Raw genomic sequence first — 27,865 nt, 5'->3', positions numbered from 1 at the left:
GGGGGGGTCTGGGGAGATTAAGGGGGGGGGGGGGTGTCACTTTGCCACGGGACCCAGAAGACAGCAATTCTCAACTCCCACAGCCATGGCATACGAATGCCCACACTGATCCAAGATGGAGCAAGCCATGTAATAAAATCCATCCCTGGAGTTCAAACTTTAATAAGCTCAGTTGGCTGAAGATAAACCGATTTTCTGGTAAGAAAAAGGGCAGCGGTTTTATAAACCCCCGATCTGACATTGTCCTCAATAGCCGCGTTGGGTTTAACGCATTACCAGCACCTTGGTGCCACCTTAGAGGGTCTCCAAGTCCTGGAACAAAAATGGAAGCCGAGTAGCTAACATGACAGATGTGGCTCAGCGACAGGGACCAGCAATGTGTAAAAATCAGGAGTCGTCCCGAAAATCCAGCACCCAAAGATGTACGAATATTACTGCGATATATACAAAAATAACACTAAATGTAAAGTGGCCGCCCCCCCAAGGAAGGGGGGGCGACAGAAGGGATCAGGATGGGGAACTGGGGGGGCGGGAACAGATTGTAAAACACCAACAGATCCTTCAAAATGTGTCTGACACTATCCAGCAGAAATAATTTATTTATCCTATCTATAATATACAGGAAAAGGACCGGGAAGTTGGCAATTACGAGCTCGTCTAAGGAAACACCCCTTTTTACCCCGACCTTGTATCCTCATTTCCGGTAAAAATACATTTTCCTCCTCAGCTCTGCGATTAAGTTATGTGCAAAAACCTCATTTCGGCAGGAGACGAGACGGTTTTCAGCCCAACCCCCACCACCACCATCCCCTCCCCCCCCCCCGATAAACAGGTCAGTGCCTGCCTCCTACAGACCTCTGGGAAGCACTGGGAAAGGACCCTGGTTTAGAAGAAACTCCGCTTACAGCCAAAAGTCTATCCGCAAGCACGCCATTGTGCGCGCAGTCCTCCGACTCGAGACCGCCGCTCGCAGGCAGGGTCTCTGTGCCCTTATAAACTCCAAAATGTTCAGTGCAAATTGCCAAGGAAATAAAAAGTACACGTGGCCGTTGTGGCGTCACATTATACAAAACGAATCCCTCCGTGTCCTTCGTGACGTCACATACAACCAATCCCTCCGCGACGTCACATACAGCTAATCCCCGCGTTCTTCGTGACGTCACATACAACCAATCCCTCTCCGTGACGTCACCTTATACAACCAATCCCTCCGTGTCCTTCGTGACGTCACATACAACCAATCCCTCCGTGACGTCACATAATACCAATCCCTCCGTGACGTCACATTATATAACCGATCCCTCTGTGTTCTTCGTGACGTCACATACAACCAATCCCTCCGTGACGTCACATTATACAAAACGAATCCCTCCGTGTTCTTCGTGACGTCACATACAGCTAGTCCCCGTGTTCTTCGTGACGTCACATACAGCTAGTCCCCGTGTTCTTCGTGACGTCACATACAGCTAGTCCCCGTGTTCTTCGGGACGTCACATACAACACGTTCCTCTGTCTGTATCATGGTGTCACATTCCTGTCAGTCGTGGCGTCACACACAACCCATCCGTCGTGGCGTCACATTATACAACGCCTCCCTCTGTGACGTCAGATTATACAACTAATCCCTCTGTGTGTATCGTGGCGTCACATTATACGCATCCGCTGTGTCCATCGTGGCGTCCCATACAACCTGTCCATCATGGCGTCACTTATACAACGCCTCCCTCGGTGTCAGATAGCAGTGAAAGGGATAAATGTGGGCAGGGTCCTCGTACTGCGTGGGCTCAGTCCCATCGTAAAAAAAAAAGAAAGACGCTGGCCTAAAGACCTCTTGGCGTTGTCCACCTCTTTGGGAGGAACGATAGCTGGGCTGCGCAAAAAAGATGACGCCTCTTGCGGCTTCTCCCCCGACGCTTGCTCCCGGCAGGACTTAAAAAAGATGATAGAGGAAGAGGCTTCAGTTTGGCTTTTGCCATTCCCCGGATCTCCCGGTCTGGATTACGCAGGGAACGCATGAAAGAAGGGACGTGTGTGTGTGTAAAGCAGTTTAGACATCCCGGAGAGGACGCGGAGTGTGACCTCTGTGATCCTAAAGCGGGTGAGACCCAGTAATCTGCAAAAAAAAAAAAAAAAATGGAGTCAGATGTTTTAGACGGCATTGCTAATAAGAGCAAAATAAAAAAAAAACGGAAATTTACAAAATTAGTTACAATAGAGAAGACTTGGGATCTGCTGAGGCAGGCAAAGCAACAGCTAAACTCCTCTATCCCCGCCTCCTTTTCCTCATGTGATTGTGCTCAGCCAATAGACAAGCTCCTGTGCAGTCCTTTAGATTTACAATTATAATGTATTTTTTTGGCTTCCTCTAACAGCAAAGTATCTGGGTGGCCCAAAAAAATACCACGTTTTTGATAGATTAGAGAGGAATAACAAAAATTCTCAGTTTTTCGTTGCCAAACATCCCGATATTTAAGTTACGGAAAACCGAAAAAAGTACCCCCCGTACTATGAACACTAGTACACAGTATATTTTGCCCCTGTATAAATCATTAGTAAGACCTCATCTGGAATATGCAGTTCAGTTTTGGGCACCAGTTCTCAGAAAGGATATCGGAGAACTGGAGAAAGTGCAGAGAAGAGCAACCAAACTGATAAGAGGCATGGAGGAGCTCAGCTATGAGGAAAGATTAGAGGAACTAAATCTATTCACTCTTGAGAAGAGGAGAATTAGGGGGGATATGATCAACATGTACAACTATATAAGGGGTCCATACAGTGTACTTGGTGTTGAGTTATTCACTTTATGTTCATCACTGAGGACAAGGGGGCACTCTTTACGTCTAGAGGAAAAGAGATTTCACCTCCAAATACGGAAAGGTTTTTTCACAGTAAGAGCTGTGAAAATGTGGAACAGACTCCCTCCAGAGGTGGTTCTGGCCAGCTCAGTAGATTGCTTTAAGAAAGGCCTGGATTCTTTCCTAAATGTACAGAATATAACTGAGTACTAAGATTTGTAGGTAAAGTTGATCTGGGGGAAATCCGATTGCCTCTCGGGGGATCAGGAAGGAATTTTTTCCCCTGCTGTAGCAAATTGGATCTCATGCTCTGCTGGGGTTTTTTGCCTTTCTCTGGATCAACTGTGGGTATGGAGTTGGGTGTATGGGATTGTACTGTGTTTTTTATTTTGTTTTTTTATTTTTTGTGGTTGAACTGGATGGACTTGTGTCTTTTTTCAACCTGACTAACTATGTAACTATGTATATTCTAAAAATATCAAATTTATTAATACTCAGAGGTTAAAAACATTATAGTGGTGCAACACACCACCATACACAATATGTAATCCAGCATATAGATGAGGTACCATGCTCAAAAAGAAAAACATTTCTCCTATAGTCCGACTCGTTTCGGGAGATTTGGCATGTATCCCTTCTTCAGGGTCATGGAAAAGTTGGTATAAAGATCTCAGAGTAGCTTTATACCAACTTCTCCATGCCAAATCTGCCAAAACGCGTCGGGCTTGACCTGACCGGTCAATAAAAAGGGCCTAGAGCTGGCAAAAAGCCCATGCAGTGCAGCGAGGGGGTGACCTGTACTCACCTTAAAATAAAGCCAGACAGAGTGGCCGCCAGTCAATCAGAAGGATGTTCCGGACAGCACCTGTTCACTTCAAACCAGGAATCTATACAGCTGGGAGAGACAAGAACGCCGTCGTCAGACCAGACAGTCCTCCGTGCAGGAGACATAGATAGGCAGGAAATGAGAGCGACAGTACAGACCATTACCCCCAACAAAAACACCGCACCCCCAACGGTGCCCCACCTCACGGGCAACCCACCCTACCAGCCACCGCGCCCCACCCCCAACAGTGCCCCACCTCACGGGCAACCCACCCTACCAGCCACGGCACCCCACCCCCAACGGTGCCCCCACCTCACTGGCACCCCACCCTACCAGCCACTGCACCCCACCTCACTGGTCACGGCACCCCACCAAGACTTGCTTCCCTCCTCCTGAAAATGCCAGCTGCCTGACTTCAAGGGGCTGACCTGAACAGCTCCTGTAGACCCCAAAAGGTCAGCCCTCCTCATCTCCAAAACTTGTGCACCACCCAGATGACGTCATTGTGTGTTGTACTTCCAAACCCCAAACTCATCTGACGTCTCCCGCCTGCACACCTGTAATATAGATCTGGTGTCCCCTACTTGTGCAATTACTGTGCTGGCCCAGCTCCTTCACCAAAAACCTTTTGTGTAGCTGCCTGATGAAGACGTGAAGGGGACTACTATAGCGCGTCACTTGAGTCTGCTTGGGCTGCTGACGTCACATCCAAGATGGCGGCATCCAGCAACAGTCTCTCATTGCTTTTGGAAGTGTATACAAGGGTACACAAGGGAAGGATCGTAAAGAGGGGAAAAAAAAAAAAAAAAAAAAAAACAGTAGTGCTAGGGGATGAGCTACGCACAGAGCGCAGGGGGGGGGGGGGGGGTGCGCGCTACGCACAGAGCGCAGGGGGGGTGTGCGCTACGCACAGAGCGCAGGGGGGGGGGGTGCGCGCTACGCGCAGGGGGGTGCGCTACGCACAGAGCGCAGGGGGGGGGGGTGCGCGCTACGCACAGAGCGCAGGGGGGGTGCGCGCTACGCACAGAGCGCAGGGGGGGGGTGCGCGCTACGCACAGAGCGCAGGGGGGGGTGCGCGCTACGCACAGAGCGCAGGGGGGGGTGCGCGCTACGCACAGGGGGGGTGCGCGCTACGCACAGAGTGCAGGGGGTGCGCTACGCACAGGGTCCCGCTCTCTTTCACAGGCTGTCCACATCTCACCCCTGCCCCCTGCACCACTCTCCCCCCATCCCGCTTCACAGCCCTCACCCACCCCCCAAAAAAAACCCATCTCACTGCATCTCCCTTGTCCCCGCAGTAAGCGCCTCCAAGAGGAAAGTCGTCCTTATAACTACAGAAGGCTTCTGACCGTGGTGAGCGGAGGGCAAAAGCCAGAGGTGGTGGAACAGCTTTCAGGCTGGAAAAAAAGTGCCACGTGAAATGGCACGGCGGGCCGGATTGACACGTGGCCCCGGGCATAACGAGCAATTAGCCCTTGCAGTGTGGTGTGTGTGTGTATGGGGGGGGGGATGTGCTACTGCAAGGGTTGATTTTTTTTTTCCAATGGAGTTGGGCATATTGCGGCAAAATTGCAAAACACGGGATGCCCATCGCCCAAAAGAAGCTAAAAAAACGTATTTTGGGCGAAAGGCATCCCGTGATTCTGTTAGTGCAATTATACTGCGATTGTCGCCAGATGAATCACGGGGAAAAAAAAAAAGTTGCACCGCGTTTGGGGTGCCATTAAAATTGTCTGGTCTACGGACGGGGGGCGCCCTGGGATTTGCTGCTGTTGCGAATCGCGGAGAAATGATCGGTCAGGCGACTTTAATGCATTTCTCCTTAGTGAAGACAGAAGTGACCCGGCACTGGAGGAGTTAATGTGCCCAGCGGATTACTTGTCAGTAATTAACCTCCCCCCCCCTCCGCCCCCCACCAGGCCGGTCCCTGACAGGAGACGGCTTCCAGCAGGCAGGTTACTACAGTAACAACGGGGCACACCAAGCCGGGATGAGTGCCAAGTAACCAGGACAACTAGACACAGGCGATGCGCCCGGCACAGCGGAGAACTGCGCTGACTAATGGCAGCCAAATTACAGGGGAAACGACTGAGATAACAGCCATGAGAACACGGGGCGGGATCAACCCCCTCCCCCATCCCAAGATCATCTCTCCCCCGCTAGATTGCCTTTCCAAATGACTTCCGTCCACCCCCCCTCCCCCCCATTTCCCCCGATACACAGGACTGACACTGGCTACAGAGGCGTGTCTAGTTTAAGCACCGCCCAAGATTGTGCAAGCATCCCGAGAGGGAGGTTGCACAGTACATAACCACATGACTGAAGGATGCTGTCCTACTCTGCAGTGGTATGAAAGCCTCAGGAATCCAACTACAAGGCTTGAGAATGGGGAAAAGGGGAAGTGCCTCGAAACGCGTTGCCTGGACGGCTTCCACCACAGAAGTGGAAGGATCGCCATACACTCCGCAGCTGCAGGACGCTTTTCTGTATACACCCTGCGAGCAAATCCACTGCAGCCATTCCTGAGATCCCCCCCCCCACACCTAAATATTCTTGTATCAGTGTCCTCCCCCCCCCTCATATCACAGCCCCCCCAACACCCTTCACATCACAGCTCATTTCATTAACAGCCCCCCCCCCCCACATCAGTGTCCTCCAACCCGCCCGCCACCAAGGGCGCCGTGCCCTCCCCCGCCTGCCACCAAGGGCGCCGTGCCATTCCCCGCCCTCCACCCACCCAGTAGAAATCAGAAAACACGCCTGGATCAGCACCGACGTGTCTACAGAGAGCGGATCCGGTACCTCTTGTGGTAAATGCACAGACAGGGCAGTCTGGCTATCGTGTCCCCTTGTGAGAGATCCTCCAGGCAGATGACACATTCGCCTGCGTCCCGCGTCAGCACGTCGTCTGCAGAGGACAAAACCCTTCCGTTATTACAAGACACAGAGACCGATGCTTTTTATTTAAAATAGATGTAAAGATTGAACTATGACATCACAGACGTGTAGATAATTCCACTATCAAGTATGACTGAGCAAAAGAAACCATTCCGTACATCTCTCCAACGTACGCTCCCCCACCCCCGGCGCGCCTCCCCAACATCACACCCCTTCACCCACACCTCTCCAACCTCACCCCCCCTCTCCAACGTACGCTCCCCCACCCCCGGCGTGCCTCTCCAACATCCCACCCCTTCACCCCCCCCTCTCCAATGTACGCTCCCCCACCCCCGGCGTGCCTCTCCAACATCCCACCCCTTCACCCACACCCCCCCCCTCTCCAACGTACGCTCTCCCACACCTCTCCAACCTCACCCCCCCCTCTCCAACGTACGCTCCCCCACCCCAGGCGCGCCTCTCCAACCTGTCCACTCAGAGTGCAGCGCAACTTGCGCATGCCTGGCCGTGAAACAGCCGAAAGCTGTCACGGCCGGGTGTCACAGTGTGGACACCCGGAGGCGCTGGCGGAAAGGAGCGACGCTCCTGGGGGCCGCATCACTGGACCATGGGACAGGCAAGTTTCTGTTTATTAAAAGTCAACAGATACACTTTTTGTAGCTGCTGACTTAACAAAAAGAAGTCTGGAACTCCTTTAATACTCGTCCTGTATGTAGGTCAGTGACTCCGGTTGGGTCTGTGCGACAACCACAAATTGTTCAGCTGTTGCTTTTATGGCCAAATACTATTCTAGGCCTTGCGGTGTTCCTGTCCTTGGGGGGGGGGGGGGGGGGGGGCTAGGGGGGTTGGCATGGCGGGGGAGAGAGACAGACTGACCCAGTAACCCCTCTGCCATCAGACCCGGCCTCATCATACAGGAATGTCACCGAGTATAAATGGAATGCTTTCCATAAAAAGGGGTCAGAAATGAGATCGGCCGTCAGCACATCAGGATTGATTGATTTTTAGATATACAGTATCTTATATTATAATAAAAATATTTTAATAATATATTAATATTTTATTCCGTCTTTTCCTCCAACCGACACCAATGATGGGTCACCTTTCCAAATGCACGCCTGAAGGGACGCCGTGCAAACCTAGTGGATGGGTGCAGGGGGTGTGCCAAGGAGGTCAGCTGGTAAACTGCTTCCTGTGTCCTAAATCTACATACCAGGAAGTTCTCTATGAAAACAGCAGGGCCAAGGTAAGGCCTTGTTCTAAAAATCAAAGAAAGCTTTTATTTTTATGCAACCGGAGGTACGTTGATGGCATATTGGGGGGGGGGGGGGGGGGGGGAAGCAAACTTGGCCTTTAAATGAGAAAAGAGGAACATTAGACCCAGGTGTAGCACAATAATGAATAGAGAGGTACGTACCATTATAGGACAGCCGAGGTTTACTTAGACACATAATAAAGTGCATCTCCATTTCATCAGAGGCCACGGCCTTGGAGCAGATGGGACATCGGAAGCCTGGAAGAGAAAGCAGAAGGATGAGTTCCTCCACCCACAACAGAGGTGTAAAGGCATAAAAAGAGGGAGGAAATTACTCTTGTTATTCCGGGCAGGAGCCCCCACACAGCGGCCGGGAACGTGACGACGTCACAGCACGCAGCTCCGCCCTGCGCGTTTCATCACAGGTGACGTCTTCCAGGGCACTTATGTTCCTAGCAGTTTCCCCAGAAGTGTGTTTTACACAGCCGAGACAGTTTTGACTGCACTGTTTATTTTTGTTTGCATGCAAGTGCATTTCTTTACATTTTAAGCTATGCGGATCACCCAGTATGCCCCCCCATGTGTCTGACACAGATCAGCCCCTGATCCAGCCTTATCTTGTGATTTGCATAAAGCTACAATGTATAGTCTGATCGTTAGAGGAAAGGAGACTGAGGAAATGTTTTCTACTGCCAGCAGCAGACTGATGACATCCCATTCTAGGCAAAAGGCACCGATTGGTGCTCAAGGGCGGCTTTTTAACGATAAGCGATCCCCCCCCCCCCATTTAACTTTAAAGTACATTGCGAGGTGTCAGGAATCTATTTTATGTACAACTTATGAAAGGTCAACTGAGAGTTCCAAGCTCCAGATCTCTTTAGCAGGTAGGTCGGGGTGTATGTTGTCACCCGGGAGCCGGGCCACCTGACGGCACACCGCGCCGCTGCTGAACAATACAATGTCGGTTGGACTTCCTGGTTGCCATCACCACTCTGTACACAATCACTGCAACGCATGACCGATCGTCACACAGCGCCAATAAAACTTCTCCTGGAAACTCCGGGAGGGGAAGTCACCGAGTGACAAGAAGGGGAACGTTTCTAAAAATATCCCGAAAAGGTGAAACGTTAGAGCAGAAGAATCCACGTCACCCGGACAACCGGACCGTCATTCCGAGAAGAAGAAGACAGGTTCTCTTTACATGTTCCTCAACCGAAGAATAAAGATGTCATGGAGATTGGAGTCCCACCAATGACTGGACACTATCCCTCCCACTGATACCAATGATGGGGCACTATTCCTCCCGACACCAATGATGGGACACTATTGCTCCCACTAACACCAATGATGGGACACTATTCCTCCCACCGACACCAATGAGGGGATACTATAACTCCCACCGACACCAATGAGGGGACACTACTCCTCCCACCGACACCAATGATGGGACACTACTCCTCCCACCGACACCAATGAGGGGACACTATTTCTTCCACTGACACCAATGATGGAACACTATTCCTCCCACTGACACCAATGAGGGGACACTATTCATCCCACCGACACCAATGATGGGACACTATTCCTCCCACCGACACCAATGATGGGACACTATTCCTCCCACTAACACCAATGAGGGGACACTATTCCTCCCACCGACACCAATGATGGGACACTATTCCTCCCACTGACACCAATGATGGGACACTATTCCTCCCACCGACACCAATGATGGGACACTATTCCTCCCACCGACACCAATGACGGGACACTATTCCCCCACTGACACCAATGACAGGACACTATTCCTCCCACCGACACCAATGACGGGACACTATTCCTCCCACCGACACCAATGACGGGACACTATTCCTCCCACTGACACCAATGACGGGACACTATTCCTCCCACCGACACCAATGATGGGACACTATTCCTCCCACCGACACCAATGATGGGACACTATTCCTCCCACCGACACCAATGATGGGACACTATTCCTCCCACCGACACCAATGACGGGGCAGAGTTGCTCATTTTTTTTGCTGCTCACACTTGGAAATTGATTGGTATTTTTACACCTCCCGGACTTCGATCCTCCAAGATGCCCCACAATACAAGTGATCCGGTGTCTGCCCTCCATGTTGCTCTGTTCCCCGGCGGTGTGCAGGCGCAGCATACAGGGTTGTGGCCCCTCTTTCTATTTCTAGAGAGCAGCTGAATGAGAAGTGAGTGGGGAGCGGTTGGCTGTGTGGGCAGCGGAGGAAACACAGGAGTCTGGCAGCTGCGACTCCCCCGCTGGCAGGCTGAGACACTTCACAGCCATCCGGGGAGGAAGTGGTGGTCCCAACATCCTGTGTGATGAGCCGCCGCTGCCAGGCAGCTGCTCTCCGTCCTCTGCAGATCGATCTGATGTGCAGCTGCTGGAGGGAAGCAGAGACCGAAAAGCTCAGCACTGCGAGACAGCCGGGGCACAACCACCAAGGCACAGCCTGAGCCGGGGACGGCCACGAGCAGCGACCCGCCTGGGGACGGCCACGTGCCGCGACTCGCCCGGGGACGGCCACGAGCCACAGCCTAAACCTCGACCGCCAGGGGACGGCCACGGGTACGAGCCGCGACCCGCCCGGGGACGGCCACGGGTACGAGCCGCGACCCGCCCGGGGACAGCCAGGGAACAAGCCGCGTCCGGCCCAGGGACGAGCCGCGACCAGCCCGGGGACGAGCCGCGACCCGGGACAGCCAGGGGGCGAGCCGCGACCCGCCCCGGGACAGCCAGGGGGCGAGCCGCGACTCGACCCGCCCGGGGACAGCCGTGACCCGAGCCTCGACCCGCCCGTGGACAGCCGTGACCCGAGCCTCCACCCGCCCGTGGACAGCCGTGACCCGAGCCTCCACCCGCCCGGGGACAGCCACGGGTATGAGCCCACATTCAGCCATACCGCCAGAAGGATTCTTATTGGCCGCTAAAGTCGTATGCAAGCCGCGATGAAGTCACGTGTCGTATTCGAAGCCGCAGCAGTGTGAACAAAGGCTTCTGCGACTTGGGATCTGACTTGTGAGAACCCCAAGTCGCAGGATATGCGACATTCAATGCATATCTATGAGCCGTTCATACCGACACTACAGAAGTCGCTGCAACATCAGAAAAGATTCCTGCACTACTTAGTCCGACTTTTGATGCGACTTTGCTCCAGCAAATGTAAAGCCACATCAAAGGCGCTGCAAAGTCACACTAGAAGTTTGCGACTTTGCAGACACCAATGTAAAAGGAGCCCTAACTGTTTGTCATTGAAGTTGTGACCGAGTCGGATCAAAGTAGTCCAGGAACCTTTTCTGAAGTCGCAGCCACTTTAGTAGTGACTGTAGGAATGGCTCTCAGGAGGTAGGTGACATTGGGTCTCACAAGTCAGATCCCAAGTCGCACAAGCGTGAAAGGAGCTTACTCACTCCCTTTTGGTCCGAGTCTCGGATCACACTGCTGGGATTCGACTCGAGACCCCAAGTCGCATGACATGTGAAATCCAATGTTCGTCAATGAGTGGTCGCAATTCGCACTACTGAAGAAACTCCGACTTTCCAAAAGGTTCCAAGACAACTTCCATGCGACTTGTGCCCATAAACGTTAATGGAAGTCGCCTCCTCATTCATAAGGCGATTTGGAACCAACATTACCGGAATTCCTGAAACTCGCATCAAACTAGCACTCAAGTCGCAAGCAAACCACCAGCAAGTTGCCTTACAAAGTCCCACCATAATTTGTGCAACTTTCAGGTCGCAGTCGAGCGAGCCGAGCCTGAAAAGCATTCTGTTAAATCTGTTCAATAAGTGCAAAAAAAATGAGCCTGTTGATCCTGCCAGAAAACTTCCTGTGCTGCACTCTCAGGCAGGAGTTCTCAACCTGTGACCCTCCAGCGGCTGCAGAACTACAAGTCCCATGAAGCATTGCAAGCCGCTGACAGTTACAAGCACAACTACCAAAGGCAGAGGCATGACGGGACTTGTAGTTCCACAGCAGCTTGGGGGGGTCACAGGATGAGCACCCATACCGGGTCCATCACACCACATGCATTGGGGGCGGTGCTAGTCCGGTCCTAGGGTGACAACATCGCTCCTCCACAGATACAGTACAGAGTGTTGTCACCCGAGTGTGTTACTGGCAGGACCAACAGGTGAAAAAGATAAATGAGGAAAACAAATGCAGACATCACATCTAGGGACGGCTCATCTCTGTTCTTGGACTTCAATATGAACCGGTCACTGAGACTCAACACTAAAGCATGGCCTGTGTTTTTACCCCCCAGAGTCTTCGCCTCCCTCCTTTAATCCTTTCCACAAAACACTCAGAAATGATCGTCACCCTATAAATATGTAAATGTCCCGGATCTCGGGATCTCCCCCATATCTCGGGATCTCCCCCATATCTCGGGATCTCCCCCCTATCTCTGGATCTCCCCCCTATCTCTGGATCCCCCCATATCTCTGTATCTCGGGATCTCCGTATACAGATCCATGTGACTTATCAAACGATTACACACCTCGGTGTCGCTAATCTCACGAGAAGACCGTGGAATGGGGGAAGTGATGATGTGCGTCTTACTCAGCCATGTGTCTCTTCAGCTCCTATTGTTGGAAATAATCAGCACAGCAAATGGATTGTTCCAGCTAAACCGAGCCCAGCCGAGGCTTCTGGAGAGCCCAGGCGAGGCTTCTGGAGAGCCAAGGCGAGCCCAGGCGAGGCTTCTGGAGAGCCAAGGCGAGCCCAGGCGAGGCTTCTGGAGAGCCAAGGCGAGCCCAGGCGAGGCTTCTGGAGAGCCAAGGCGAGCCCAGGCGAGGCTTCTGGAGAGCCAAGGCGAGCCCAGGCGAGGCTTCTGGAGAGCCAAGGCGAGCCCAGGCGAGGCTTCTGGAGAGCCAAGGCGAGCCCAGCCGAGGCTTCTGGAGAGCCAAACAGAGCCCAGACGAGGCTTCTGGAGAGCCAAACAGAGCCCAGACGAGGCTTCTGGAGAGCCAAACAGAGCCCAGCCTAGGCTTCTGGAGAGCCAAACAGAGCCCAGCCGAGGCTTCTGGAGAGCCAAACAGAGCCCAGCCGAGGCTTCTGGAGAGCCAAACAGAGCCCAGCCGAGGCTTCTGGAGAGCCAAACAGAGCCCAGCCGAGGCTTCTGGAGAGCCAAACAGAGCCCAGCCTAGGCTTCTGGAGAGCCGAGATAAACCTAGCCTAGGCTTCTGGATAGAGAGCCAAACCGAGCCCAGCTTCGGCTTCTGGAGAGCCCAACCAAACCGAGCCCAGCTTCGGCTTCCGGAGAGCCTAACCAAACCGAGCCCAGCTTCGGCTTCCGGAGAGCCTAACCAAACCGAGCCCAGCTTCGGCTTCCGGAGAGCCTAACCAAACCGAGCCCAGCTTCGGCTTCTGGAGAGCGTAACCGAGCCCAGCTTCGGGAAAACCAAACCGAGCCCAGCTTCGGGAAAACCAAACCGAGCCCAGCTTCTGGAAACCCAAACCAAGCCTAGGCTTCTGGAGAGCCAAGCCGAGCCCAGCCTAGGCTTCTGGAGAGCCAAGCCGAGCCCAGCCTAGGCTTCTGGAGAGCCAAGCTAATGAACTGAACCTTTGTTTAATATGACTTTTAATGAATGGAGCCCATCAGCCGTGTTCATACGCCCGTTCATTCTCGATCCAACGATCTTCAGTCTACACGTGGCCCAATTCATTCCTATAGGGTGAGCCATACACTGTAGGACCCGGGGAGACTTATAAATACAATTCCTGGTATACAGTTTCCCTCAAAGTCTTCCTTTCTAATTGGAGACATTACAATAAAACCCACAGATGGCGAGGGTGATGGTTCTTCAGAAGGACAGACCGGCAGCGCACTGGGAGAAGAGCAAAGAGAATTTGGGGAAAGACCAACAACCAGCCAGGTGGCGGGACGCTGGACCCCGTTCCGGTGGCGGCACGCTGGACCCCGTTCCGGTGGCGGCACGCTGGACCCCGTGCAGGTGGCGGGACGCTGGACCCCGTGCAGGTGGCGGGACGCTGGACCCCGTGCAGGTGGCGGGACGCTGGACCCCGTGCAGGTGGCGGGACGCTGGACCCCGTGCAGGTGGCGGGACGCTGGACCCCGTGCAGGTGGCGGGACGCTGGACCCCGTGCAGGTGGCGGGACGCTGGACCCCGTGCAGGTGGCGGGACGCTGGACCCCGTGCAGGTGGCGGGACGCTGGACCCCGTGCAGGTGGCGGGACGCTGGACCCCGTGCAGGTGGCGGGGTGGAATGTCGAGGACCTTGAGGTTAGGACCAGAAGAAAGATCTCGGAGATAAAGCGCTAAGCTTAATTCCTGACACATCGTCCTCCGCGGAATGCAGAACAGAGAACACCTTCCATAGAACCGGTCAGAGGTGTGATGAGATTATCCAGGTGTGATTAATAGATCATCACAGGATGTCTGAGATCCGCCGGGTCATCCGAGGACAACCCGACACACCGACACCTTCACAAAGGGACAATAAACTGGTTTAAAAAAAATATATATATATATTTTCAGGAACTCAAAGTCCCTTCTGTTACTTTTAGCCTCTTAGAAACTCTTGTTCTAGCCCCCCCTGTATGTAGGAATGTAGCCCCCCTCTCTTGGTCCCCCTGTATGTAGGAATGTAGCCCCCCTCTCTATTGGTTCCCCTGTATGTAGGAATGTAGCCCCCCTCTCTTGGTCCCCCTGTATGTAGGAATGTAGCCCCCCTCTCTTGGTCCCCCTGTATGTAGGAATGTAGCCCCCCATCTCTTGGCCCCCCTGTATGTAGGAATGTAGCCCCCCTTCTCTTGGTCCCCCTGTATGTAGGAATGTAGTCCCCCCCCCCTCTCTTGGTCCCCCTGTATGTAGGAATGTAGCCCCCCCTCTCTTGGCCCCCCTGTATGTAGGAATGTAGCCCCCTCTCTTGGTCCCCCTGTATGTAGGAATGTAGCCCCCCCCCTCTTGGTCCCCCTGTATGTAGGAATGTAGCCCCCCCCTCTTGGTCCCCCTGTATGTAGGAATGTAGCCCCCCCCTCTTGGTCTCCTGTATGTAGGAACGCAGCCCCCCTCTCTTGGTCCCCTTGTATGTAGGGATGTAGCCCCCCTCCCTTGGCCCCCCCTATATGTAGGAATGTAGCCCCCCCTCTCTTGGTCTCCTGTATGTAGGAATGTAGCCCCCCCTCTTGGTCCTCCTCTATGCAGGAATGTAGCCCCCCCTCTCTTGTTCCCCTGTATGTAGGAATGTAGCCCCCCCCCCCGTCCCCCTGTATGTAGGAATGTAGCCCTCCTCTTGGTCCCCCTGTATGTAGGAATGTAGCCCTCTTGGTCCCCCTGTATGTAGGAATGTAGCCCCCCTCTCTTGGTCCCCCTGTATGTAGGAATGTAGCCCCCCTCTCTTGGCCCCCCTGTATGTAGGAATGTAGTCCCCCCCCTCTTGGTTCCCCTGTATGTATGAATGTAGCCCCCCTCTCTTGGTCCCCCTGTATGTAGGAATGTAGCCCCCCTCTCTTGGTCCCCCTGTATGTAGGAATGTAGCCCCCCTCTCTTGGTCCCCCTGTATGTAGGAATGTAGCCCCCCTCTCTTGGTCCCCCTGTATGTAGGAATGTAGCCCCCCCTCTCTTGGTCCCCCTGTATGTAGGAATGTAGCCCCTTCTCTTGGTTCCCCTGTATGTAGGAATGTAGCCCCCCTCTCTTGGTCCCCCTGTATGTAGGAATGTAGCCCCCCCTCTCTTGGTCCCCCTGTATGTAGGAATGTAGCCCCCCCTCTCTTGGTCCCCCTGTATGTAGGAATGTAGCCCCCTCTCTCTTGGTCCCCCTGTATGTAGGAATGTAGCCCCCCCTCTCTTGGTCCCCTGTATGTAGGAATGTAGCCACCCTCTCTTGGTCCCCCTGTATGTAGGAATGTAGCCCCCCTCTCTTGGTCCCCCTGTATGTAGGAATGTAGCCCCCCTCTCTTGGTTCCCCTCTATGTAGGAATGTAGCCCCCCCTCTTGGTCCCCCTGTATGTAGGAACGTAGCCCCCCCTCTCTTGGTCCCCCTGTATGTAGGAATGTAGCCCCCCCTCTCTTGGTCCCCCTGTATGTAGGAATGTAGCCCCCCTCTCTTGGTCCCCCTGTATGTAGGAACGTAGCCCCCCCCCTCTTGGTTCCCCTGTATGTAGGAATGTAGCCCCCCTCTCTTGGTCCCCCTGTATGTAGGAATGTAGCCCCCCCCCCCTTGGTTCCCCTGTATGTAGGAATGTAGCCCCCCCCTCTCTTGGTCCCCCTGTATGTAGGAATATAGCCCCCCCTCTCTTGGTCCCCCTGTATGTAGGAATGTAGCCCCCCCTCTTGGTCCCCCTGTATGTAGGAATGTAGCCCCCCTCTCTTGGTCCCCCTGTATGTAGGAATGTAGCCCCCCTCTCTTGGTCCCACTGTATGTAGGAATGTAGCCCCCCTCTTGGTCCCCCTGTATGTAGGAATGTAGCCCCCCCTCTCTTGGTCCCCCTGTATGTAGGAATGTAGCCCCCCTCTTGGTCCCCCTGTATGTAGGAATGTAGCCCCCCCTCTCTTGGTCCCCCTGTATGTAGGAATGTAGCCCCCCCTCTCTTGGTCCCCCTGTATGTAGGAATGTAGCCCCCCCTCTCTTGGTCCCCCTGTATGTAGGAATGTAGCCCCCCTCTTGGCCCCCCTGTATGTAGGAATGTAGCCCCCCCTCTATGTAGGAATGTAGCCCCTCCCTCTCTTGGCCCCCCTGTATAGAGGAATGTAGCCCCCCCTCTCTTGGCCCCCCTGTATAGAGGAATGTAGCCCCCCCTCTCTTGGCCCCCCTGTATAGAGGAATGTAGCCCCCCCCTCTATGTAGGAATGTAGCCCCCCCCCTCTCTTGGGTCCCCCTGTATAGAGGAATGTAGCCCCCCTGCCTATCTGGCTGCCTAAGCTCAGAAGAGGATCACCACAGTGGGACCGGGCAATGGGATTGGATGTGGAGGATGGGCTTTGCAGCAGTACAGATTAAAGTTTTGGGGGGGGGGGGGGGGTGCCGCTCCAATGAGGTTTTGGGGGCGTCGTCTTTCCTGGAATAACACGGACCAGCAGAACGCGGATCGTGACGCTTTTCCTCTCCTCCATTCACAGAGATTTCCTGCTCCGGGAATCTCCATTGCGACTCTTTCCATAGAAGTCACTTTCATTACGAGCCGGGAAATCCCCCATTTCTCAGCAGCAGAGGAACGTTCGGGGGATGGGAAGGTGGGGGGGTCACTATCAGCCAAATCCTTCCGTTACCGCCGTACGGAGACCAAAGATGTCCCATATTGCAGATTCCCAATCATTAGAAGCGGCGGCTGCATCAGTTTTCTTTTTTAGCCCCTTCTGTGGAGGAAGGAGCACAGGGGGCACAGCAGACAGCTGCACCGTTAGTGTATTTAAATCTGCTAATCCATCCAATTAAAGCCAAACTCCAGTTCAGCCTTTATAATTCGTTTTTTTTGGGGGGGGGGGGGATAGAGGTGTTACATCAAAAGCCGATCATTGTAAGCACCCCTGTCAGTGGTAAATGGTTTATCTCATCCCTGTAAACTGATACATTCTGCTGGAGAGCTTGTTTATTTGAAAAAAAAGACTTGTCGGCTGGATCACCAGATGAAAATAGGAAGGTGGCCATGAATGTACAACGGGGGGAGGGGGGGGACCCTCCTCACCAACCACCTGGGTGGATCACCCCCCCCAGGCAGATTCCTGAGGATTCAGCGATTCGTCGCCTCCTCACATCTCTGCAATTATCCGGCTCAGCAGAACCCGTCTGACCATCCAGGATGAAAGGTGAGGTGTGTCGTGGGATTGTCACCTCCGTCCCGCCCCCAGCAAAGGAGGTTGTAAAGCCAAACAAAGGGCTCAAATAGCCGAAACCCTCAGGGCCAATCACAGCTCAGAGCACCGCGACCTTCACTCAGACTTGTCGGGGGAAAAAGAAAAAGTATAAAAAAAAGAATATAAAAGAGCCGACTCGTCTTTTCTACCATCACTTCATTTTATTTACATTTTTTTTTTTTTTAGGCCTGAAGATTACATAAACCCCCCCCCACAAAAAAAAACATATTTCCTAGAAGCAGAGACCCCCCAGAATTGTAGAAGTTCAACTTTTTTGATACAAAGGTTTTTCACTAAAGGTAATGTAATGTAAACCTCATGGGGACCACAAATGTAAAAGGGGGGGGGGGGACCTCACAGGGACCCCAATGTAAAAGGGGGGGAACCTCACAGGGACCCCAATGTAAAAGGGGGGGGAACCTCACAGGGACCCCAATATAAAAGGGGGGGAACCTCACAGGGACCCCAATATAAAAGGGGGGAACCTCACAGGGACCCCAATGCAAGGGGAACCTCACAGGGACCCCAATGCAAGGGGAACCTCACAGGGACCCCAATATAAAAGGGGGGGAACCTCACAGGGACCCAAATATAAAAGGGGGGAACCTCACAAGGACCCCAATATAAAAGGAGAGAACCTAACGGGGACCCCAATGCAAGGGGGAGGAAACCTCATAGGGATCTCAATGTAAAGGGGGGGGGGGGGGGGGGGGAGAACCTCGACGGGACCCCAATCAGGATCCTGATGCAAGGGGGAACCCTGATGGGGACCTTGATGCAAGAGGGGGTGGGTCATACACTATATATACACACACACGACGACCCGTCGGGGGTCATACTCGATCCAGGGACACGACTATCCAGGGACACGACGACCCGTCGGGGGTCACACTCTCTCCAGGGACACGACCCGCCGGGCGGTCACACTCGATCCAGGGACACGACCCCTCGGGGGTCACACTCGATCCAGGGACACGACCCCTCGGGGGTCACACTCGATCCAGGGACACGACCCCTCGGGGGTCACACTCGATCCAGGGACACGACCCGTCGGGGGTCACACTCGATCCAGGGACACGACCCCTCGGGGGTCACACTCGATCCAGGGACACGACCCCTCGGGGGTCACACTCGATCCAGGGACACGACCCCTCGGGGGTCACACTCCATCCAGGGACACGACCCCTCGGGGGTCACACTCCATCCAGGGACACGACCCCTCGGGGGTCACACTCCATCCAGGGACACGACCCCTCGGGGGTCACACTCCATCCAGGGACACGACCCGTCGGGCTATCCTACTCGATCCAGGGACACGACCCGTCGGGCTATCCCACTCGATCCAGGGACACGACCCGTCGGGCGATCCCACTCGATCCAGGGACACGACCCGTCGGGCGATCCCACTCGATCCAGGGACACGACCCGTCGGGCGATCCCACTCGATCCAGGGACACGACCCGTCGGGCGATCCCACTCGATCCAGGGACACGACCCGTCGGGCGATCCCACTCGATCCAGGGACACGACCCGTTGGGGGTCACACTCTCTCCAGGGACACGGACCCGTCGGGCCGTCACACTCCCTCCAGGGACACGACCCGTCGGGGGGTCACACTCCCTCCAAGGACACGACCCGTCGGGGGTCACTCGATCCAGGGACACGACCCGCCGGGCGTCACACTCGATCCAGGGACACGACCCGCCGGGCGTCACACTCGATCCAGGGACACGCCCCGCCGGGCGTCACACTCGATCCAGGGACACGACCCGCCGGGCGTCACACTCGATCCAGGGACACGACCCGCCGGGCGTCACACTCGATCCAGGGACACGACCCGCCGGGCGTCACACTCGATCCAGGGACACGACCCGCCGGGCGTCACACTCGATCCAGGGACACGACCCGCCGGGCGTCACACTCGATCCAGGGACACGACCCGCCGGGCGTCACACTCGATCCAGGGACACGACCCGCCGGGCGTCACACTCGATCCAGGGACACGACCCGCCGGGCGTCACACTCGATCCAGGGACACGACCCGCCGGGCGTCACACTCGATCCAGGGACACGACCCGTCGGGGGTCACACTCGATCCAGGGACACGACCCGCCGGGGGTCACACTCGATCCAGGGACACGACCCGCCGGGCGTCACACTCGATCCAGGGACACGACCCGCCGGGCGTCACACTCGATCCAGGGACACGACCCGCCGGGCGTCACACTCGATCCAGGGACACGACCCGCCGGGCGTCACACTCGATCCAGGGACACGACCCGCCGGGCGTCACACTCCATCCAGGGACACGACCCGCCGGGCGTCACACTCGATCCAGGGACACGACCCGCCGGGCGTCACACTCGATCCAGGGACACGACCCGTCGGGGGTCACACTCGATCCAGGGACACGACCCGTCGGGGGTCACACTCGATCCAGGGACACGACCCGTCGGGGGTCACACTCGATCCAGGGACACGACCCGTCGGGGGTCACACTCGATCCAGGGACACGACCCGCCGGGGGTCACACTCGATCCAGGGACACGACCCGTCGGGGGTCACACTCGATCCAGGGACACGACCCGTCGGGGGTCACACTCGATCCAGGGACACGACCCGTCGGGGGTCACACTCGATCCAGGGACACGACCCGTCGGGGGTCACACTCGATCCAGGGACACGACCCGTCGGGGGTCACACTCCCTCCAGGGACACGACCCGTCGGGGGTCACACTCGATCCAGGGACACGACCCGTCGGGGGTCACACTCGATCCAGGGACACGACCCGTCGGGGGTCACACTCGATCCAGGGACACGACCCGTCGGGGGTCACACTCGATCCAGGGACACGACCCGTCGGGGGTCACACTCGATCCAGGGACACGACCCGTCGGGGGTCACACTCGATCCAGGGACACGACCCGTCGGGGGTCACACTCGATCCAGGGACACGACCCGTCGGGGGTCACACTCGATCCAGGGACACGGACCCGTCGGGGGTCACACTCGATCCAGGGACACGGACCCGTCGGGGGTCACACTCGATCCAGGGACACGGACCCGTCGGGGGTCACACTCGATCCAGGGACACGGACCCGTCGGGGGTCACACTCCATCCAGGGACACGGACCCGTCTGGGGGTCACACTCCATCCAGGGACACGACCCGTCTGGGGGTCACACTCCATCCAGGGACACGACCCGTCGGGGGTCACACTCGATCCAGGGACACGACCCGCCGGGGGTCACACTCGATCCAGGGACACGACCCGCCGGGCGTCACACTCCCTCCAGGGACACGACCCGTCAGGGGGGGGGGGTCACACTCTCTCCGGCTCACACTGGCTACAGTGAGATGTCAGTAGGAGTCACAAGTGGAGTAAAGTTGATGGAGACGCCCCCCCCCCCCCCCGGCCAAGGTCGGAGGTTATAATTAGCCGGCAGACACCTGTTCCTGGGCCGGCCCCTGTCCCGATCACAGGGCTATGAAGGTCAGATTAAAGAGGACCGGTCACCCTCCATTGTCCCGGGGGGGGGGGGGGGGGGGCGGGGAATATATTAGTACAAGATCTGAACTTCTTGGTAGGGGGCGTGCTGGCCAATGGATGTCCGTCTGCACTCTGCACCCGCTGAAGGTCTGTCTATGTAAACAATGCAGAGCTCCGTCCTGCCAGCGTGGGGGGAGGGGGGGGGGATCTGTCGCATTTTGATCCCACATCTTAGTTCAAGCAGCACACAGAACACCAACAACACTGGCTAGGCACACAACCCCTATGAAGGCCCCTGGTGTTAACCCCTTCCTGCCCAGCTGTGTCGTCAGTACAGTGACAGTGCATATTTTTACTGTATTAGTCCGCCGCAATGTCGCAGCCCCGCTATAAGACACGGATCGCCACCATTACTGGTATGACAATAAACTATTCCAGGATATATCCCGTACTTTGTAGACACGATGACTATAATTATTGGGATTATATTTTGTAGCAGAATTCACGTCGGGACAAGTGGGGGGGGGGCGCGGGGGTTGTGGACCCAACGGCTGACAGCGGAGGAGCATACAAGATTCCCCAGGGGGCGGAGTCTAAGAGCCAGCAGGTTTTCACCAGAGCCTCCGATGGGGAGGATGGACTTGGCTGCAGCCGACATCTAAAGTCATACCCCCGCCCCCCCCAGGTCCCTGGTGGATGGAGAGGAAGCAGCAGAGCAACAAGGAAAAGTCAACAAGCCAAAGGTCGGGAGAACGAGACGAAGGTTCAGCACAAGTCTGATGATTGGAGTACAGGAAGGCTGAACTCCCAGCACAGCCAGAAAACTGACCGCACTGAGATGGATGTGCCCCCATGCTTAGTGTGGTCAGTATTTAATAAGAAAGCAGAGGGACTGGCAGGATCACCGGGGATTTCACACAAAGGAAGCAATACAGGAATCGTCTTCATGGGACACAAATGGGGAATATGAAGCGTGATAAAGACGCAGAGCTTCCGTTCCTTTACAAGCGCACATTATTGGTGTGTTGTGCAACAGTGGGGGAGGGGAGGGGAGGGGAGGGTCTGTATATCCTGTGTGATGTCACACTGGAAATGTAACGGAGAAGATCGATCATCATACAGATCACCAAACTTTATACGTTCTCTCCGGGGAGGGGGAGGGGATTTCTAGGAGACGCTCACATGGCTTCAATTTATGACGCAGAATCTCCGATGTCTCCTTATCAGAGCAACAGAAAACGCATCACCCCCCCCCCCCGAGAGAGAGAGACCGGGGGGGGGGGGCGCATCGCCCCAAGAGAGAGAGACCGGGGGGGGCTCATCGCCCCGAGAGAGAGAGACCGGGGGGGGCTCATCGCCCCGAGAGAGAGACCGGGGGGGGGCTCATCACCCCGAGAGAGAGACCGGGGGGGGGGGCGCATCGCCCCGAGAGAGAGAGAGACCGGGGGGGGGGCTCATCACCCCGAGAGAGAGAGAGACCGGGGGGGGGGGCTCACCCCCCCGAGAGAGAGAGAGACCGCGGGGGCGCATCGCCCCGAGAGAGAGAGACCGCGGGGGCGCATCACCCCGAGAGAGAGAGACCGGGGGGGGCTCATCACCCCGAGAGAGAGAGAGAGACCGGGGGGGGGCTCATCACCCCGAGAGAGAGAGAGAGAGACCGGGGGGGGGGCTCATCACCCCGAGAGAGAGAGAGACCGGGGGGGGGGGCTCATCACCCCGAGAGAGAGAGAGACCGCGGGGGCGCATCGCCCCGAGAGAGAGAGACCGCGGGGGCGCATCGCCCCGAGATAGAGAGACCGGGGGGGCGCATCGCCCCGAGAGAGAGAGACCGGGGGGGCGCATCGCCCCGAGAGAGAGAGACCAGGGGGGGCGCATCACCCCGGGTCTCTGTGCAAGGGCAGATCACAGCCGATTTGAGGGGTCACCCCCCCCAATACATCTATTTACTATACTGGACCGCCCCCCCACCTACCACTATACTGGACCCCCCCCCCCATTGCCTTTATTACCACACTGGATCTCCACCGCCAAATCCCATCCAAGATTATTGGACATGAGCCAATCTCTGCTCCGCCCACTTCATCTTCTAAGGTTTCTATTCTTCTTCTCGGAGTTCCACTTTAATCCGGAGAATGAAATCCATTTCACACTTTTCTGGGACCCGGAATACAGGAAGACCCTCTTCTGTCATCAGACGCTCACGTGGTTTATATGAACGCCGACACAGATACACTGACAGGAAACCGCGACATCTACCCCCCCCCTCCCGACCGCAATCAGGTCACCGAGCAACTGCCGAAAAACTCATGTCAGGGTGCAAATCATCAACCAGCCGGAGACCTGAAATGTGACTGGAGGAGGGGAGAGGAGGGGCCGTTGGTCAGTTATATTGATGGTTAAAGGCGTTTTCATACAACGACATGACGCACTTCAACCCGAGACCTGAGCGTTACACAGAGGAGAGTCCACGTCCCACGAGACACCCCACACAACCCCCCCCCATACAAAGCATTGTCATCTCTACCGATACACGAGCGCAACAAACGCCATCTCATTCATTCCCAATATTCAAAGCACCCAGCCACGTCTCCACACAGCCAGCCATCCACGTCGCCAGCCAGCCCAGCCACGTCTCCAGCCAAGCCAGCCAGCCCACGTCGCCAGCCAGCCAGGCCACGTCGCCAGCCAGCCAGGCCACGTCGCCAGCCACGTCTCCAGCCAGCCAGCCAGCTCTATCTCCACCCACGTCTCCACCCACCCAGCCACGTCTCCACCCATCCAGCCACGTCTCCCTGATTTGGTTAGGATCTTATTTTATGCAAAACTTCATGTATGCAGGAGGGTGTGCTGATAAAACTCCTCCCCCCTCTCCTGCAGCCTCCTGGGATGGAGAACATTTGCCCAGATCAAAAATCATTTTTTAGTGCAAGTGCCCGCTACTGCATCTGGTGTGATCTGCCACGGAAAGTTTGTCTGTAAACAAAAAAAAAACAAAAAAAAGATGGAATTCCCGAGTTTTATCCAATAAAAAATGCTTCTCATACACAAGATCCCCGCTGACCCGCCAGGAATCCAGTGAGCTCCCCACTTCCTGTTCAGACCGACACCCCCACAAATAATATTCTCCACACACACACATATATATATATAAAAATTATTGGGGGTTAGAAAGTCATTTTCTCACAAAACAAAATAAAAACTTGAAAACAAGAAGTGCCAGAAAAGACCGGGATCATAGAGACGGGAGAAGGTGGGGGGGTATGGGATGTGTCGGAGGAAATGGTGGATAGCGTCGGTGGGCACAGATGAGGATGGTTTCCGGAGGGGGTATGGTGGGCACAGATGAGGATGTGTCGGGGGGGTATGGTGGATGGCGTCGGTGGGTATGGTGGGCACAGATGAGGATGTGTCGGTGGGTATGGTGGGCACAGATGAGGATGTGTCGGGGGTATGGTGGGCACAGATGGATGTGTCGGAGGGGTATGGTGGGCACAGACGGGGGTATGGTGGGCACAGACGGGGGATGTGTCTGAGGGGGGTATGGTGGGCACAGATGAGGATGTGTCGGGGGTATGGTGGGCACAGATGGATGTGTCGGAGGGGTATGGTGGGCACAGACGGGGGTATGGTGGGCACAGACGGGGGATGTGTCTGAGGGGGGTATGGTGGGCACAGATGAGGATGTGTCGGGGTATGGTGGGCACAGATGGATGTGTCGGAGGGGTATGGTGGGCACAGACGGGGGTATGGTGGGCACAGACAGGGGATGTGTCTGAGGGGGGTATGGTGGGCACAGATGAGGATGTGCCGGAGGGGGTATGGTGGGCACAGATGAGGAATGTGTTGGAAGGGTATGGTGGGCACAGATGAGGATGTGTCGGAGGGGGTATGGTGGGCACAGACGGGGGTATGGTGGGCACAGACGGGGGTATGGTGGGCACAGACGGGGGATGTGTCTGAGGGGGGTATGGTGGGCACAGATGAGGATGTGTCGGGGGTATGGTGGGCACAGACGGGGGTATGGTGGGCACAGACAGGGGATGTGTCTGAGGGGGGTATGGTGGGCACAGATGAGGATGTGCCGGAGGGGGTATGGTGGGCACAGATGAGGATGTGCCAGAGGGGGTATGGTGGGCACAGATGAGGATGTGTCGGAGGGTATAGTGGATGGCGCTGGTGGGTACAGATGGATGTGTCGGAGGGGTATGGTGGGCACAGATGGGGGATGGTGTACAGTCGGTGGGTGGACATTAGAAGAGGTGAGAGCACACATAGCAGGTAGGTGCACACACACCCACACTACTCAGGTAGGTGCACAACACATACAGGTCAGTATTTAGGGAGTGGGAACTTCAATACTCAGGTAGGTACACATAATTTTCAGGTCAGTACCTCTCATTTAATGCAGCATGATAGTTGATAGGAGGTTAGTACCCTGATATTCAGGTAAGTACACACAGCACTTAGGTCAGCGTCCAATAAACAGTTGTTTGGTACCCAACACTCAGGTCAGTACTTGAGCTGGTATCACAAAAATCAAGTAGGTACACATACAATTCAGGTCAGTACCCAATACATAGGAGGTAGGTACCCCAATAGTCCAAAAAACATAATATTCCAATAAGTACCCAATACTTTGGTGGATACATATAATACACAGGTAGGTACTCAAAACTCAGGGCGATGTGGAGGGGATAGGGTATGTAGGTAGGGGGTACTTACCGATGTGTGCGCCGATGAGCCAGGGTGCGATGTGGATTGGGTAGGTTGGTATGGGGGGGGGGGGTAAGTGGGTGGGTATGGAGGAGGGTAGGTAGGTGGGGGGTACTTACCGCTGTGTGTGGCTTTGAGCCAGGGGCAATGTGAATCGGGTAGGTATGGGGGTATGTAGGTAAGGGGGGGTGGGTAGGTAGGGGTACTTACTGCTGTGAGCAGCGATGAGCCGGGGGGCGATGTGGATCAGGTAGGTTGGCATGGGGGGTAGGGAGTATGGAGGGGGGGTATGTAGGTAGGGGGTAGGTAGGTTGGTATGGGGGGGTGGGTAGGTATAGGTGGTACTTACCGCTGTGAGCGCCGATGAGCCGGGGGGCGATGTGGATCGGGTAGGTTGGTATGGGGGGGTAGGTAGGGAGTATGGAGGGGGGTGGGTATGTAGGTAGGGGGTAGGAAGGTTGGTATAGTAGGTATGGGGGGGGTGGATAGGTAGGTGCGTGGAGGGTGGGTATAGGTGGTACTTACCGCTGTGGCGGGGCAATGTGGATCGGGTAGGTTGGTATGGGGGGTAGGTAGGGAGTATGGAGGGGGGGTATGTATGGGGGGGTGGAGGGTAGGTATAGGTGGTACTTACCGCTTGTGAGCGGCGATGAGCCAGGTGGCGATGTGGATCAGGTAGGTTGGCATGGGGGGTAGGTAGGGAGTATGGAGGGGGGGTATGTAGGTAGGGGGTAGGTAGGTTGGTATGGGGGGGTGGGTAGGTATAGGTGGTACTTACCGCTGTGAGCGCCGATGAGCCGGGGGGCGATGTGGATCGGGTAGGTTGGTATGGGGGGGTAGGTAGGGAGTATGGAGGGGGTGGGTATGTAGGTAGGGGGTAGGAAGGTTGGTATAGTAGGTATGGGGGGGGTGGATAGGTAGGTGCGTGGAGGTGGTACTTACCGCTGTGGGGGGGCAATGTGGATCGGGTAGGTTGGTATGGGGGGTAGGTAGGGAGTATGGAGGGGGGGTATGTATGGGGGGGTGGAGGGTAGGTATAGGTGGTACTTACCGCTTGTGAGCGGCGATGAGCCAGGTGGCGATGTGGATCGGGTAGGTTGGTATGGGGTGTAAGTAGGCAGTATGGAGGGGGGGTGTGTGGGTATGTAGGTAGGGGGTAGGAAGGTTGGTATGGTAGGTATGGGGGGGTGGATAGGTTGGTGGAGGGTAGGTATAGGTGGTACTTACCGCTGTGAGGGGCGATGTGGATCGGGTAGGTTGGTGTGGGGGGTAGGTAGGTGGGGGGTATGTAGGTACGGTAGGTTGGTGTGGGGGGTAGGTAGGGAGTATGGAGGGGGGTATGGTAGGTATGGGGGGGTTGGATAGGTAGGAGTGTAGGTATAGGGGGTACTTACCGCTGTGAGCGGCGATGAGGATCGGGTAGGTTGGTATGGGGGTAGGTAGGTGGGGGGGGGTATGTAGATAGGGGGTAGGTTGGTATGTAGGTATAGGTGGTACTTACCGCTGTGAGCGGCGATGAGCCGGGGGGCGATGTGGATCGGGTAGGTTGGTGTGGGGGGGGGGTAGGGAGTATGGAGGGGGGTATGGTAGGTATGGGGGGGTTGGATAGGTAGGAGGGTAGGTATAGGTGGTACTTACCGCTGTGAGCGGCGATGAGCCGGGGCGCGATGTGGATCGGGTAGCGGCTGTCGGTGTCCCCGGAGCTCCCCCCTCCTCCTCGGTCGGGCTCGGCTCGGTAGAGGGTCCCGGTGGTGGGGGGATGGTGGGCTTCCAGGCCGGACACGGAGGACACAGAGCGGCTGCGGAGCCCCATGGCGCTGTAGTGATTGGCGGGGGGGACGGCCGAGTCATCGGAGGAGACTCCGGGGAACGGAGCCCGGCCGCGGGAGCTCTGCTTGGCCCCCATCACTGAGCGGATGTCATCACTGAGCGCGGCCCGCCCGGGGGGGACCCGACTACCGTCCCGGCCTCTCCTCCTCCGCCGCTTGTTGCTGGGCTGGAACAATGGCGGAGGGCACCGCGCCTGCGCG

General features: G+C 55.9%; 1 protein-coding gene across 2 annotated transcripts; it reads right to left on the bottom strand.

The window, feature by feature from the left end:
* Positions 1–557: 557 nt before the first annotated feature.
* ZNRF1 (zinc and ring finger 1) lies at positions 558–27,865 on the bottom strand. Of its 2 annotated transcripts, XR_005744249.1 has the most exons (6): positions 27,474–27,865; positions 7,937–8,032; positions 6,424–6,529; positions 3,601–3,690; positions 1,254–2,113; positions 558–1,217 (listed from the first exon to the last, which is right to left on the bottom strand). XR_005744249.1 is itself a non-coding variant. In XM_040329598.1 (5 exons), exons 1-4 carry the CDS (start codon positions 27,739–27,741, stop codon positions 3,633–3,635), a joined length of 528 nt encoding a protein of 175 aa, XP_040185532.1. In that variant the 5' UTR covers positions 27,742–27,865; the 3' UTR covers positions 558–2,113; positions 3,601–3,632. The 2 variants fall into 2 exon arrangements, 1 of the variants encoding a protein (XP_040185532.1); XM_040329598.1 differs by having other exon boundaries at positions 558–2,113.

The sequence above is a fragment of the Rana temporaria genome, chromosome 11 (assembly GCF_905171775.1).
Source record: "Rana temporaria chromosome 11, aRanTem1.1, whole genome shotgun sequence".
NCBI lineage: Eukaryota > Metazoa > Chordata > Amphibia > Anura > Ranidae > Rana > Rana temporaria.
The sequence above is the reverse complement of the archived record's forward strand: the minus strand, read 5'-3'. Positions and strand labels throughout refer to the sequence as shown.

Coding starts and splice junctions, on each gene's coding strand:
- ZNRF1 (XM_040329598.1), bottom strand. CDS start 27,741: ATGGGGGCCAAGCAGAGCTCCCGCGGCCGGGCTCCGTTCCCCGGAGTC. Junction 8,033..27,473: donor GCTCATCGCCGCTCACAGCG/GTAAGTACCACC, acceptor TTTCTCTTCCAG/GCTTCCGATGTCCCATCTGC. Junction 6,530..7,936: donor ACCTCGGCTGTCCTATAATG/GTACGTACCTCT, acceptor TGTCCTCTGCAG/ACGACGTGCTGACGCGGGAC.